We start from the raw sequence: 15,734 nt of genomic DNA, 5'->3' as shown, positions 1-15,734 counted from the left end.
GGATAACTCCGGTACCGGAATTATCTGGACATGTGAGACTGGCCTAATAAAGTTGTGGATTAACTTGGGTTCTTTTAACTTGCACACGTTATCGGTGTAGGAGGGGTTAGAATGACGTGACAGAGTCCCCCGACTTACAGTACATATCTCCGCTCTCCTGATAGTTTACAACAATGTGTCAGTGTAGGTAAAGATCACTGGACTGATACATTGTAGCAAACTAAGGCTACTTTCACACTTGCGTCGTTCAACGCATGTCGCAATGCGTCGTTATGTAGAAAAACGCATCCTGCAAAGTTGCCCGCAGGATGCATTTTTCCTCCATAGACTTATACATAGCGACGCATTGCAATGGAGTGCCACACATCGCAACAGTTGTGCAATGGTTGCGTCGTGTTTTGGCGGACCGGCGGCACAAAAAAACGTTACATGTAACTTCTTGCGCGTTGTGTCCACCATTTTCGACCGCGCATGCGCGGCCGGAACTCCGCCCCCCCCTCCCCGGACCTTACAATGGGGCAGGGGAAGCGTCGTAAGACTGCTTCCGCTGCCCACGTCGGGCATCACTTTCACAACACATGTCGGGCCGACGCTAGTGTGAAAGAAGTCTAAGAGGTAAAAAGAATCAGGTCTGGTTGTATAAAGCAATATTTTCATTCACAGAGTCCAAACAAATCTTAAAATTGGTAAAGAAGTGAAGCACAATATATATTAAACAGTGTTACATCTTCCCATAATGAAACGATTAATCCTATGTTCTATATTGTGAACCCCGATTGACGTCTCCTGGGGAGGAACAAGGGGTTACAGCAAAGAATAAGATCAAAAAGCTGAAAAGCTCAAGTGTCATAGAAAAGTTCCCAGCGGACATTACAAAGTGTGATACTGAGCAACGTGCCAAGATTGTCAGCAGACTCCTTATCTTCAGAGGATGGAGCCGCAATCTCCTGATTCTATATATACGTAGGGGGGGGGGGGGATGAGCTCATTGCTAAAATAGCCCCCCGCCCCATTTTCTGCACCTTCTGACCTTGGTCCAGCTCTTGTTTTAAGTTAAAAATATTTATCTTAAAGTAGAGAATGTTTGTAAATAAACAATAAGAAACATTAAATACCAGATTTCTTCTGCTACTCTAGCGCCAGCTTTGGTGGCCTCTGCCCACATTTCTAGTTATATTATGTGGCACCTTCACGTGAACACTGCAGCCAATTACTGGTCTCAACGGTCTTGTCCCGTACATCTTGCCATCACTGCTGCAGTGCACATGTCGATGTACTGCACATGCTCAGTGCAGCAAAGTAAGCACAGATCAGCAGTGCAACAGCGGGAAAAAGATTTTTTATTTCTTAAACCATTATCTGTTGAAAAAAATATACAATTTAAGTCTTAGACAATAAATTTCCAATATATTGTGATCTCTGCTTACTGTCAGTGAATAGAAACATGCCTACTTAGATTTCACTTGTATCCTGTCTAGACAAGCATCTGTGAGCGACACAATGTGGAGTTTAGAATTACAATATATAACAAAGTATCAGGACGGGAGAAAGATTTACTGAGCGCACAGTCTGTGGTTGTCAGTCATTACGTCATATTTTTTTTTTTCCTTCCTTGAAAGTTACCGTTTTGGTCACACTATCAGCCGATTGCTGCCTCGCTGTCATGTAGTGTTGAAAGCTGACCTCATGAAAGACGGTGTAACATATCGCGGCCGCCTCCAAACATTCCGTCCGATGTGTCACGTCGCTCTTATCGTACTGTCCACACCTACAGAAAAACCTCATCGTCTGAGAACAAAAGGATAGAAAGAAAATGGATCAAAAGAGATCAGTACGCATCTTGTAATATTATTTATGTGTATAACCCTATGACAGACCAATGCTGTGAAGGCTGAGCCCCAACGGGGACAGCGATGTTAATGTGTGCAAACTGTAAAGCACTGCGGAATATGTTAGCGCTATATAAAAAAAAAAAATAAAGATGAAGAAGAAGGCAAAAAGTCGGCGGGTGGCTAAAGTCTATGACCACCAGTGATATTTTCTATATGGAATGAGCATATAGCCGCATGTGACGGAATAGCGTTGTGCATTACATGTTAATTTTCAGAGAATTTCAGCATACATGGCGTCAAGGTTAGAATCCAAAAATGAACCATGTTGCAGCGGACCTCAAATTTCCAGACAATCACCAGTTGCACTTTTTCCCCCAAAAGGAGTGATTAGCCTGCAAGACCAAAAAATATGTAGTAGAGCGCCTTTCTCATCCCCTCGCCTCCAACACATGGGGATGGCTTCTGGAAAAATAAAAGGAAAGGCGAGTTGGGATTGTGGACCACGGAGATAGCAGTTTATACCTGATACCTGATGTGTTAGGCCGGGGACACACACAACGTATAAAAAAAGGTCCGTTTTTCACAGACGAGAATCGCACAAATGTTTCCAAAACAGTGATCCGTGTGCAGTGCGAGGATGCGATTTCCTCGCATCAAATGATCCTTTTGACATCCGTGTGGCATCTGTACTGCGATATTTTCTCGCAGGCTTGCAAAACCGACATCTAATGGATTTATGTGCTCAAATGTTCGTTAAAACATATACACAGTATGTGTATACACATACACACACACATATATATATACACACATATATACACTGTATTTATATTTAATTCAGCGCGAGATATGTGAAAAGCCGGTAATTCAATTGCCGGCTTTTCATTTCTCCTTCCCAAACCCGACAGGATATGAGTCATGGTTTACATACAGTAAACCATCTCGTATCTTTTTTTTTTTGCATATTCCACACTACTAATGTTAGTAGTGTGTATGTGCAAAATTTGGGCGCTGTAGCTTGTAAAATAAAGGGTTAAATGGCGGAAAAAATTGGCGTAGGCTCCCGCGCAATTTTCTCCTCCAGAGTGGTAAAGCCAGTGACTGAAGGCAGATATTAATAGCCCAGAGAGGGTCCATGGTTATTGGCCCCCCTGGCTACAAACATCTGCCCCCAGCCACCCCAGAAAAGGCACGTCTGGAAGATGTGCCTATTCTGGCACTTGGCCACTCTCTTCCCACTCCCGTGTAATGGTGGGATATGGGGTAATGAAGGGTTAATGTCACCTTGCTATTGTAAGGTGACATTAAGCCAGATTAATAATGGAGAGGCGTCAATTATGACACCTATCCATTATTAATACAATAGTATGAAATGGTTAATAAAACACACACATTATTAAAAAGTATTTTAATTAAATAAAGACACACGGTGTTGTAATATTTTATTAGACTCTTAATCCACCTGAAGACCCTTGTCACCTGAAACAAAGTTTAAAATAAACAAACAATATTCCATACCTTCCGTCGTTCTGTCCCACGTTGTAAATCCATCTAAAAGTGTTAACTAATTTTACAAGCAGAAGCCTGTTAATGCAGCCGCTTCTGCCTGTAAAAACCCCGGGGAATGAATGGAAAGTAGGGTGACCTGTAGTTACCTTGAGTTGCGGTGATGCGCCCCCTGCTGGATGTCCTCATGAACTGGAGCCTTGGAATTTTTCCCACGCTCGAGTTCATATGAGGACATCCAGCAGGGGGCGCATCACCGCGACTCAAGGTAACTACAGGTCATTCCCCTGCAATCCATTCATTCCCCGGGGTTTTACAGGCACAAGCACTGCTTTAGCAGAGCTCCTGGCTGTAAGATGATTTAACCCCTTCAGATGGATTTACTTCGTGGGACTTGACCTGAGCAACGGAAGGTATGAGATAGTTGTTTTTTTATTTTTCCTTTGTTACAGAACGAGGGTCTTCAGGTGGATTAAGAGTCTAATCCTCCCTGTCTCACAAACCTAAACAGTTATTTAACACCTTCAATTCTCTCCTCCGTCCCCCAGCACCTCCTCCCTCCCCACTTATCTCCGCTGAAGACTTTGCCTCATTCTTCAAGCAGAAGATTGATAGCATCAGAGACAGTTTTGGTCAACAAGCCCCAGAGCCCTTCCTCCTGACTTCCCTGCCCTCCACCTCCAAAACCAACTTCTCCACCATTACAGAAGATCAAGTCTCCACTCTACTCTCAAGATCGCATCTCACCACCTGTGCGCTTGACCCGCTCCCATCCCACCTCATCCCAAACCTCACCAGTCTTCATCCCAACCCTAACCCATCTCTTCAACCTATCACTAACAACTGGTGTTTTCCCCTCAAGCTTTAAACATGCCTCCATCACACCTATCCTCAAAAAGCCCTCTCTTGACCCATCCTCTGTATCTAGCTATCGCCCTATATCACTTCTCCCTTATGCCTCCAAACTACTGGAACAACACATCTACCTTGAACTGTCCTCCCATCTCTCTTCTTGCTCCCTCTTTGACCGCTTACAATCTGGCTTCCGGTCACACCATTCCACTGAAACTGCCCTAACTAAGGTCACCAACGACCTCTTAACCGCCAAGAGCAAGCGACACTACTCTGTTCTCCTCCTCCTTGACCTGTCGGCTGCCTTTGACACAGTGGACCATTCCCTATTATTACAGATCCTCTCATCCCTTGGCATCACAGACTTGGCCCTATCCTGGATCTCATCATACCTAACAGACCGGACATTCAGCATCTCCCACTCACACACCACCTCCTCACCTCGCCCCCTATCTGTCGGAGTCCCACAAGGTTCAGTCCTTGGGCCCCTGCTCTTCTCCATTTACACCTTTGGCCTGGGACAGCTCATAGAATCTCATGGCTTCCAGTATCACCTCTATGCTGATGACACACAGATCTACATCTCTGGACCAGATATCACCTCCCTACTAACCAGAATCCCTCAATGTCTGTCCACTATTTCATCTTCTCCGCTAGATTTCTGAAACTTAACATAGACAAAACAGAATTCATCATCTTTCCCCCATCTCACGCGACCCCCCCCCCCCAACGAACCTAACCATTAAAGTAAATGGCTGCCCACTCTCCCCAGTCCCACAAGCTTGCTCCCTCGGGGTAATCCTGGACGCTGATCTCTCCTTCAAACCACATATCCAAGCCCTTTCCACTTCCTGCCAACTTCAACTCAAAAATATTTCACGAATCCGTTCATTCCTCAACCAAGAATCTGCCAAAACCCTAGTCCATGCCCTCATCATCTCGCCTTGACTACTGCAACCTCCTGCTCTGTGGCCTCCCCTCGAACACTCTCGCACCCCTCCAATCTATTCTAAACTCTGCTGCCCGACTAATCCACCTGTTCCTCCGCCATTCCCCGGCCTCTCCCCTCTGTCAATCCCTTCACTGGCTCCCCATTGCCCAGAGACTCCAATACAAAACCCTAACCATGACGTACAAAGCCATCCACAACCTGTCTCCTCCATCTGTGACCTCGTCTCCCGGTACTTACCTACACGCAACCTCCGATCCTCACAAGATCTCCTTCTCTACTCCCCTCTTATCTCCTCTTCCCACAATCGCATACAAGATTTCTCTCGTGCATCACCCCTACTCTGGAACCCTCTACCACAACATATCAGACTCTCGCCTACCATCGAAATCTTCAAAAAGAACCTGAAGACCCACCTCTTCCGACAAGCCTACAACCTGCAGTAATCACCGATCGATCAAACCGCTGCATGACCAGCTCTATCCTCACCTACTGTATTCTCACCCATCCCTTGTAGATTGTGAGCCTTCGCGGGCAGGCTCCTCTCTCCTCCTGTACCAGTTATGACTTGTATTGTTTAAGATTATTGTACTTGTTTTTATTATGTATACCCCTCCTCACATGTAAAGCGCCATGGAATAAATGGCGCTATAACAATAAATAATAATAAAATATTACAACACCCTGTGTATTTAATTAAAATACTTTTTAATAATGTGTTTTATTAACCATTTCATACTATTGTATTAATAATGGATAGGTGTCATAATTGACGCCTCTCCATTATTAATCTGGCTTAATGTCACCTTACAATGGCAAGGTGACATTAACCCTTCATTACCCCATATCCCACCGCTACACGGGAGTGGGAAGAGAGTGGCCAAGTGCCAGAATAGGCGCATCTTCCAGATGTGCCTTTTCTGGGGTGGCCAATAACCATGGACCCTCTCTAGGCTATTAATATCTGCCCTCAGTCACTGGCTTTACCACTGGCGGAGAAAATTGCGCGGGAGCCCACGCCAATTTTTTCCGCCATTTAACCCTTTATTTTACAAGCTACAGCGCCCAAATTTTGCATACACACTACTAACATTAGTAGTGTGTAATATGCAAAAAAAAAAAAAAAGGGATACGAGTGTTTACTGTATGTAAACCATGTCTCATATGTCGGGTTTCGGAAGGAGAAATGAAAAGCCGGCAATTGAATTACCGGCTTTTCTCTAACAACGGTGCGTATTTCTCGCAATGCACACGCATGGTCCGTGTGTAATCCGATTTTTTCTCGCACCCATAGACTTGTATTGGCGAGTCTCGGCTGAGATACGCTGACAATCTCAGCATGCTGCGATTTTACTCGGATCCTGAATACGGTGGAGAAAATATCGGATGATGGGAGCTGCCCCATAGATTAACATTGGGCCGAGTGCTATGCGATTTTTTTATCGCATAGCACTCGTCCGTATTACGGTCTAGTGTGACCCCGGCCTTAAAGAGATAATTCGCCTCCATTGATCTCTCCATAAAGACCCGAATCGCCCTCCCATTGTGATTGAAATTTGGTGACAAGTTGGTCGGGGAAATCTATCAGCAACTCAAGCAAGGGGTCTCAAAAGTTGTTCTGTCAGTATTATAGAAGGATCTGGGAGGAAGTGAATTGGGAAAAAAGCTGCCCCCATCTCCATGATCCCAAAGAGGACGGGATGCCAGGTATGGCTACTTTCACACTTGCGTCGTGCACTGCACGTCGCAATGCGTCGTTGTGGATAAAAAACGCATCCTGCAAAATTGCTTGCAGGATGCGTTTTTTCTCCAGTCTAACATTAGCGACGCATTTCCACACGTTGCAACCGTCGTGCGACGGTTGCGTCGGCACCCAAAAACGTTGCATGTAACGTTTTTTGGTGCGTCGTGTCCGCGCATGCGTGGCCGGAACTCCGCCCCCTCCTCCCTGCACCTCACAATGGGGCAGCGATGCGTTGAAAAACAGCATCCGCTGCCCCCGTTGTGCGGCGCTTTCACTGCTTACGTCGCAACGACGCAATTCGTCGTGCGTCGTACGACGCTAGTATGAAGGTAGCCTATGTCCAGCTCCAAAATGGCCAATTCTGAAGTAGCCACTGTTATGAAAATTTTGAAAGACATTGTCATCTGAGCTCAGGGGAAACCATGGAATACTCAAAACAGTGTACATAGAGTATCGCAGTATCATATTAGCCCGTACTATGGGAACAGCAGGCGAGGATGGCCCCAATGTTGAGACTTTTTGTAAGTGATTTAACCAGAGTAAGGTCTAACCAGGGAGTTATGAGAATGGTTGTAAAGCTTTTCTCAATCCCAACTTAATCCTTCCGAGGACTATTACATCAGCCCAAGATTCTAGATAGGTGGGAGGCTAGATCAGAAGAACTGATAATCAACAAAGCTATACCCCCCGAGGATTTAGGGTGATACAATATGGCTCTTCTAATGTGGGGAGGTTTGCCTGACCATACAAGCAGGGATAGAACTGATGCCAAACTTCTGAAGGACGATGTGACCCCAATTAGTTACATCCTGAATTATACTCCAGAGCTGCACTCACTATTCTGCTGGTGCAGTCACTGTCTACATATATTACTGATCCCGAGTTACATCTTGTATTATACTCCAGAGCTGTGTCCAACAAGAAAAAGTAAAGCAGCACAGCCCACACAGGAGGTGTAATGTGTAATCAATCTCAGAGGCAGTGGACCTGATAGTCTCGGGAGGTGCTCGCGTGTAAATCAACAGGTACTATGTAACAGTCAAAAAGAAAAATATCGGATTACGTACCGGTAATGCTCTTTTATAGAGCCCACGACAGCACCCACTGAGAGAGGGGATCCGCCCCTAGGAACAGGAAACCTACAGAGAGATAAAAGGGGCGGCCCCCCCTCGCTCCTCAGTTGTTTTACAGAGAAAAAGGAGGAACCGCCGCCAGGTTTTTTAGTCTTATCAGGTTTAGGCATATATACATATTTACAACCTCATACCATATTATTCTATTATATACATCTCCCTATCAAGACACCACGTGCAACTAAATAAAGAAAAGGGAGGGAATCGAATGGGTGCTGTCGTGGGCTCTATAAAAGAGCATTACCGGTACGTAATCCGATATTTTCTATTCGCCACGACAGCACCCACTGAGAGATTTTCAGAGACTATATACTGGGTGGGTTAACTGAATCAAGAACCGAAACCCCAAAGGTCAGGTCAGAAGCAGCAGACAGATCTAATCTATAATGTCTATAGAAGGTGTTTGGTGAAGACCAAGTTGCAGCCTTACATATAAGATCTATCGGCACGTTCGCCCTTTCTGCCCAGGAGGTCGACACGGCTCTTGTGGAGTGTGCTCCCACATGCATTGGAGGATCTCTTCCTCCAGCTTTATACGCCAGGATAATGGCATCTCTAATCCAGCGTGATAGCGTGTTCTTTGTAACTCTGGAACCCTTGGTTTTTCCCTGGAAAGAGACAAAGAGAGCCCTACTCTTCCTCCAGTCCCTAGTCCTCTCTAAGTAGGCTAGAATAGTTCTCTTAACATCTAGGGTATGAAGCCTGGCTTCTTCTGGAGTCGAGTGGTCTTCATAGAAGGTAGGTAACAGGATCTCCTGGGATCTGTGAAAACTAGTGGCTACCTTAGGGAGATAACAAGGGTCCTTCTTTAAAATTATTCTATCAGATGTCACGGATAGATAAGGAGGGTCAATAGACAAGGCATGGAGATCACTCACCCTTCTAGCGGATACTAACGCTACTAACAGTATTGTTTTTAGCGAGATGTTCTTTAATGAGGCCTCATGTAGCGGCTCAAACGGGCTTTGTGTCAAGGCATCTAGGACCAGAGATAGATCCCACTGAGGCACCTGTGGTATATGAATAGGTTTTGATCGTTCACATGCTGATATAAAACGAGAAACCCATCTATCTCCCGCCACATCATAACTAAAGAGGGCTCCTAGAGCTGAAACCTGGACTCTTAGAGTATTTACCGACAGTCCTAATTCAAGTCCTTTTTGCAAGAACTCCAATATTGCAAATATAGGAACTTCAGCGGAAAGTTGTGCAGTATGAAATTTAAGGAATTTTTTCCAAACTCTGACATAGATTTGGGTAGTGGAAGGCTTTCTACTCTTCATAAGAGTATCTATAAGCCCACTGGAAAAACCCCTTAGAGTTAGTAAGTGCCTTTCAAATTCCATACCGTCAGATTCATGCCTTTTACCCGAGGATGGAGAAACGGTCCCTGAGACAACAGGTCCTTGGTCTGAGGCAGGATCCAAGGGTCTGTAGTCGACATTGCCCTGAGCCAGGAGAACCATGGCCTTTTGGGCCAGAATGGGGCCACCAACAGAACTCTTGCCCCCTCCTCCCTTATTTTTCTTATTACTATAGGTAATAGATTCCATGGAGGGAATGCGTAGGCCAGGTCGAATGTCCATGGTACCTGAAGGGCATCGAATATGTCGGGGTTGTCCAGTCTGCAAAGGGAAGCAAATGTTTTGACCTGACGGTTGGACCTTGTTGCGAATAGGTCTATTTGTGGCATGCCCCATCGGTCTGTTATCTGCCGGAAAATCTCTCTGCTGAGCATCCATTCCCCTTGATGAAGGGTATGGCGACTGAGGAAATCGGCACGGATGTTGTCTATACCTCTGATGTGCACCGCTGACAAGGACAACAGATGACTTTCGGCTAACGTCATGATGTCCGAAGAGACTCTCATAAGATTTTCTGATCGTGTACCTCCTTGACGATTTAAATAGGCTACTGCCGAGGTGTTGTCTGAGAGGACCCTTGTGTGAGAGCCTCGTAGCTGGGGAAGAAAGTGGAGTAGGGAATAATATATGGCTCTTAATTCTTTTACATTAGAAGAATTAGCTAACTCTGACCTGGACCAAAGGCCCTGAACCACCTGATCACCAAAATGTGCTCCCCAGCCCTCCGGACTAGCATCCGTGGTTACTACGGTAGAAGGGGTGATGACCCATGGTACCCCCTCTGATAGATTTCCCCAATCTAACCACCATGTAAGGGAGTGTACTACCTCTGCCGTTAAGAAAATTGTTCGATCTAAATGTACCCTATCTTTTGTGTCCTCCTGCAATACCAATTTTTGCAGCTGCCTGGTATGGAATTGAGCCCATTTAACCGCAGGGATACATGATGATAGTGAACCTAACAATGACATGGCATTTCTCAGTGACATATTACGCTTTTTGATAGCTAAATCTACTTTACTAATTATCGAATACTTTTTATCATCAGGCAACCAACATTTTTGGTCTACTGAATCCAGGAGGAGACCTAAAAATTTCTGACAAGTGACGGGTTGGAGTCTGGATTTTTCCCAGTTAATAATCCAACCCAGCCTTTGTAAAGAGGATACCACCTCCTCCAACCTTTGCTCACACTGTAAGAAATTTTTCCCCACAATTAGTAGGTCGTCCAGATATGGGATGACCAATGTGTCTTTTAACCGTAGGAAGGACATTACTTCCAAAATCAACTTAGTAAAGGCTCTAGGAGCCATAGACAGACCAAAGGGCATTGCTCTATATTGAAAATGACGAACTTGACCGTCTATAACTACTGCTACCCGAAGAAACTGCTGGTGCGACTGGTGTATGGGAAGATGATAATAAGCATCTTTGAGATCAAGTACTACCATGTAACAGTTAGGGAACAAATTTTTAATGGCTGATCGAATGGATTCCATCTTAAATGTTGTGGGTTTTATGAACATATTTAGATTTCTCAAATTAAAAATAGTTCTATAGGATCCGTCAGGTTTTGTAATCAGAAACAAGGGGGAGTAGAACCCCTGCCCGGTTTGAGATGACGGAACCTCTATTAAGACCCGTTTTGCAAGAAGGGACTTGACTTCTACTTCCAATGCTTCTTGTTGTAGTTTGGACTTTAGGGAGGTGAGCCGAAAGGAATCCGGAGGTTTTCGGATGAAGTCTAGAGTGAGGCCTGAGGATATTAATTTTATGGCCCATGGGTTGATAGTTATTTCTCTCCACTGATTGATAAATCTCAGTAGTCTACCGCCCACTGGTGGAATAGGGTTCTCGGGATTTTTCGGCTGGTTTGAAGGGACGTTTGTTAAACAAATTGCCTTTCTGCCTGAAGTCTTTGTTCCTCCATTGCTCTTTAAAGCTTCCCTTTCTGCCAAATGCTGGCCTCCTAAATGCCCTTCTGTAAGCAGGAACAAAGGGATTAGGAAAACCTTTTTTACGCTCACCCGCCTTAGTGAGTATCTCATCCAGAATAGTTCCAAAGAGGTACTCACCCTGACAGGGTATGGCACACAACTTGGATCTGGACTGGGCATCTCCCTTCCAGTTCTTTAACCATAAGGCTCGGCGGGCAGTATTTGCGAGGCTGGCTGTCCTGGCCGCCAGGCGGAGAGAATCCACGGAGGCATCGGATATAAATGCCGCAGCGCTCTTAAGGGGATGGATGCCCTCAATTTCTCTCTAGATATACCACTCTTGATATTCTGGTCCAGCTGGTCTAACCAAACCAGCATAGATCTACTGGTACATGTGGTGGAGATTGCCGGCCTAAATGCAGTGACACAGGCCTCCCACGATTTTTTCAAAAGTGCATCCGATTTCCTATCCATGGGATCAGATAAGGAGCCTGAATCTTCCACTGGTAGGGAAGAACGGCGGGAAGTGGATGCGACAGCCGCATCGACCTTTGGAACTTTAGTCCAGGTGTTCAAATCTTCATCCTCAAAGGGGTAACGTCTCTTACAGGATACTGGTGTAAACCCTTTCTGCCCCTTGCTCCACTCTTTTTTAATGAGATCTTTTATAGTCTGGTTTACTGGGAATACGTGGCCCTTTCGCTGAGATAGACCTGCGAACATAACCTCCTGGGCCGTTTGGGGTTCTTTAATCTCCGACACCCCCATCGTTTTCCTCACTGATTTGACTAGACTATTTACTCCCTCAGTCGGGAAACAGACATATTCCTCCTCATCTGAGGAACCAGACAAGTGGGAGACGTCTGAATCAATTTCCCCACTCTCCGCCGACGTGTCAGCTTTAGGTGAGGATTTTCTCCTACTTCTCTTCTCAACACTGCCTGAGGGACCACCACTCAAAGATTGGAGTTCCTCCCGAATCATGAGCCGTATTTCGTCCATTTTAACGGACTCCTCCTGCCGCAGGGTATTATTTATGCATGCCTGACATAACGTTTTTGAATAAGAGTCAGGCAGGGGCTCAGTACATATAGCACACTGCTTGTGCTTGGTCTTCTCCTTGCTTTTTGCCTAAAGAGACATGAGCAGAGGAGACCAATATAAGCTCTGAAGGAGCTAAATACCCAAACATTCTGAAGCATACTTTACCGATTGTTGGGTGGATCGTCCGGTCTGGGATGTGGAACGGGATGATCTCCTTCCTGATTTTTCAGTGGAATCACTCTTCCTGGAGTGTCCACTATTCTTTTTTGCAGCATTACCACTTTGCATTTGTGGCTCTTCTACAGGTTGCTCACTGACTTCCTCGTGGGACGACATAATGCGCACTGTTTTCCCCTTCCTATCGGTCCTTTATAGTGTGGACTATCAATCTCAGCTCCCCGCAGCTGCATCTCTTTTTTTTTTTTTTTTTAATTACCTGTATTAGGAAAACCTGCGAACACCGTCCAGGAGGCATCCAATATGGCCGCTACCCCGGAAATGCAATGCCGACCTCAGGGGGGTCGGCCATACTACATCCGGGATTCCGGACGCACTGCGCATGCGCCGGCGTCTGCCGCATTCACCCGGCACTGCGACCCCACGCATCGTACCTGAGAGACCGGGGGGAGCCACCGCTGTCCAGCGTCCACATAACTCCAGACCGGGATCAACCAGGTATACTATGGTTGTCTTTCAACAACGATGTCCCAGCAGGGAGACCGTTGGAATCCTTCAGGCCCCATCATTCGGCCGGTGCAGACGAGGAGGGAACCATTAGGAATCCCCGACTCTGCCTCTACTCACCCTGGAGCCCCTGCCGCTCAGCAGAGACGTACAGGCGGCATCCAGGCAAGCTTCTTTTTTTTTTTTTTTTTTCCGACACCACTGTTAGTGTCTACAGAGATCTTCTCTGTGGGCTTCCTCTAGGAACAGGAAACCAACTGAGGAGCGAGGGGGGGCCGCCCCTTTTATCTCTCTGTAGGTTTCCTGTTCCTAGGGGCGGATCCCCTCTCTCAGTGGGTGCTGTCGTGGCGAATAGAAAAAAACGCGGCAGCACTCACCGATCCTGTAGCAACAGCTTGTCTTTATTGAAGCAGAATTATCACATCTTCAAGGCACGGGGGAGTGAAGAGGAGTGAGCAGAAAAGGACGACGGCCGTTTCCCGCCAAAACAGCGCTTCTACGGGTCCATGGACCCGTAGAAGTGCTGTTTTGGCGGGAAACGGCCGTCGTCCTTTTCTGCTCACTCCTCTTCACTCCCCCGTGCCTTGAAGATGTGATAATTCTGCTTCAATAAAGACAAGCTGTTGCTACAGGATAGGTGAGTGCTGCCGCGTTTTTTTCTTTTTCTTTGACTGTTACATACTCCAGAGCTGTACTCACTATTCTGCTGGTGTAGTTACTGTGTACATACATTACTGACCAGAGTTACATCCTGTATTATACTCCAGAGCTGCACTCCCTATTCTGCTGGTGCAGTCTCTGTGTACATACATTACATTACTGATCCCGAGTTACATCCTGGTCAGACCCAGACTAGTCAACAGAAAGGGATACTCTTGTCCTAAGTTTTAATAGGGTTGTGGTCGCCCTTATTTATTCTGTATCACCCGATACATCACTCGGTCATCGCTGGCAGTCCCATGGAAAATGAATGGGGAAGCAGTGCACACAGTCACTTGGAAAGATCCCTTAATCTGGCGATTTGTGGGCGTCCGAGAAATCTGACTTCCATGATCTAGAAATTAATCACCCATCCCATGGAGGAATAAGCAGCAGCCCTCTATGGAGAAAAGCATTTACTAAAACTGCAAGACCCACAGCATCCAATGCAGTACAGAATACCACGACGGCCGTCCGGCTTCACAGGCTCGTGTCGCCATGAAGTTGTAATGTCACATTCTCTCCCATGGATCGGGTGCAGACAGACCGGCGATGACTCATATTACTGAAGAAATCTCAGTTATAATAAATTTATTATAAGAATACATTACAGATCAATTCCGAATCCTTTATAAATAATTCCATTCCACTTAGATACAATCTGTACAAAGTTTATTTTTTTGTTCAAAATCCTATAAAAAAAAAAAAGAAAAGGTCACAGACCGTGAACCCATAAGGCACAGACCTCACAGTATATCTATAGCGTGCAAATCCCCCCCGCTGTGAACAGAGCCGACACTGGGGGGCATCTCCCAGGGGCCGGGCTGTGCACATTACCATCCGGTAGATTTTACACCTAAAAATGGGTTAAAAAAATATTTAATTTTTTTTTTTTAAAGTTATTATTTTCTTACACGCGACGTCGAGTGTGGTACAAACTGTATAAATAATTGAAATTATTCTACTTTACTTTTTATTTAATGGATTTTAATTATGCAACCATTGGATGCTGATGGAGGGTTTCTAATATAAAGTACGTATAAAGTCGTTCCTCGCTTTCGAGGGAAGTTTCACATTTGTTGCGTTTCCGTAATGCTGGCAGTGGCTCCTCAGCAGATGATCAACTGCTACCTTATTAAAGGGGCGCCCTGGTTTCATGGAAAATTAAGTCTAATCGCTGCTACTTTATTAAAGGGGTATTCTGGGGTTATGGAAAATTAAGCCTAGCCCTTGTATAATGAAAAGCCATGTCAATTAATGACAATAATTCCTTGCTAATTGTAAGATATCATGCACATTGGGCAGATGTCATGCACTTATAGGAAAGGTGGGCAATACCGGCCGCTGCAGATGAGAAGTCACCGGCTCTGCTCGCCTCCTGATGTGGAAGTGAAATCAGATAACCCCCTTACATTTTTATTTTTTTTCGAGTGCTGAGGAGCAACTGTCAAAAGGTAAATGGCAACAGAGGGCGGAGGATATTGCAGGTCTTGATGCATGGAGAGACCATGGTCCCTCTTGTTTGTGCAGCTGCTGAAAAGGCAGAACTGACATGGTAGATGACGGGTGGCGGAGGGACCTAATGCTGCACCTCTAGGATCCTAACTAGTTGGAATGCAACGGTTTGAGGCTCGAGGACTCTTCAGCTGGACCCTGTGGCCATTGCTAAGATTTCAGAGCCAAACGTGTCCTGCCCGCTATTCATCTCCACCGACGTCAAGCTTCCGCTGCGATACCAGGACCGCTCCCTGAGACGCCTCCGTACAAGTGATCAAATTTATGGGGGAGGACGTCAGACCCCCGGGGGTGCGGAAGAAGCTGTCCTTCAGTGGTTGGGATCCTTTCGGTGTAAGAGGAACACCGGGCTGTTGGAAGAGAAGAATACGACCAAGTCAGATCAAGGGCTAAACATCACAAAGGGAGGGGGTGTCAACCGCTGGGACCCTCCGTCAGAAAAGAGTGTGACACCGCGCAGAGCGGCTATCCGGGC

General features: G+C 45.9%; 1 protein-coding gene across 5 annotated transcripts in view; it reads right to left on the bottom strand.

Moving 5' to 3' along the window:
• Positions 1–14,320: 14,320 nt before the first annotated feature.
• E2F8 (E2F transcription factor 8) overlaps positions 14,321–15,734 on the bottom strand; it is an 84,860-nt gene continuing 83,446 nt past the window's right edge. For all 5 annotated transcript variants that reach the window (XM_077287207.1, XM_077287205.1, XM_077287204.1 and 2 more), the window contains exon 13: positions 14,321–15,609. In XM_077287207.1, coding sequence (XP_077143322.1) covers positions 15,442–15,609 — 168 coding nt within the window. In that variant the 3' untranslated portion in view covers positions 14,321–15,441. The remainder of the gene's footprint in view (positions 15,610–15,734) is intronic.

Source organism: Ranitomeya variabilis, chromosome 2 (genome assembly GCF_051348905.1).
Source record: "Ranitomeya variabilis isolate aRanVar5 chromosome 2, aRanVar5.hap1, whole genome shotgun sequence".
Lineage (NCBI taxonomy): Eukaryota > Metazoa > Chordata > Amphibia > Anura > Dendrobatidae > Ranitomeya > Ranitomeya variabilis.
The sequence above is the reverse complement of the archived record's forward strand: the minus strand, read 5'-3'. Positions and strand labels throughout refer to the sequence as shown.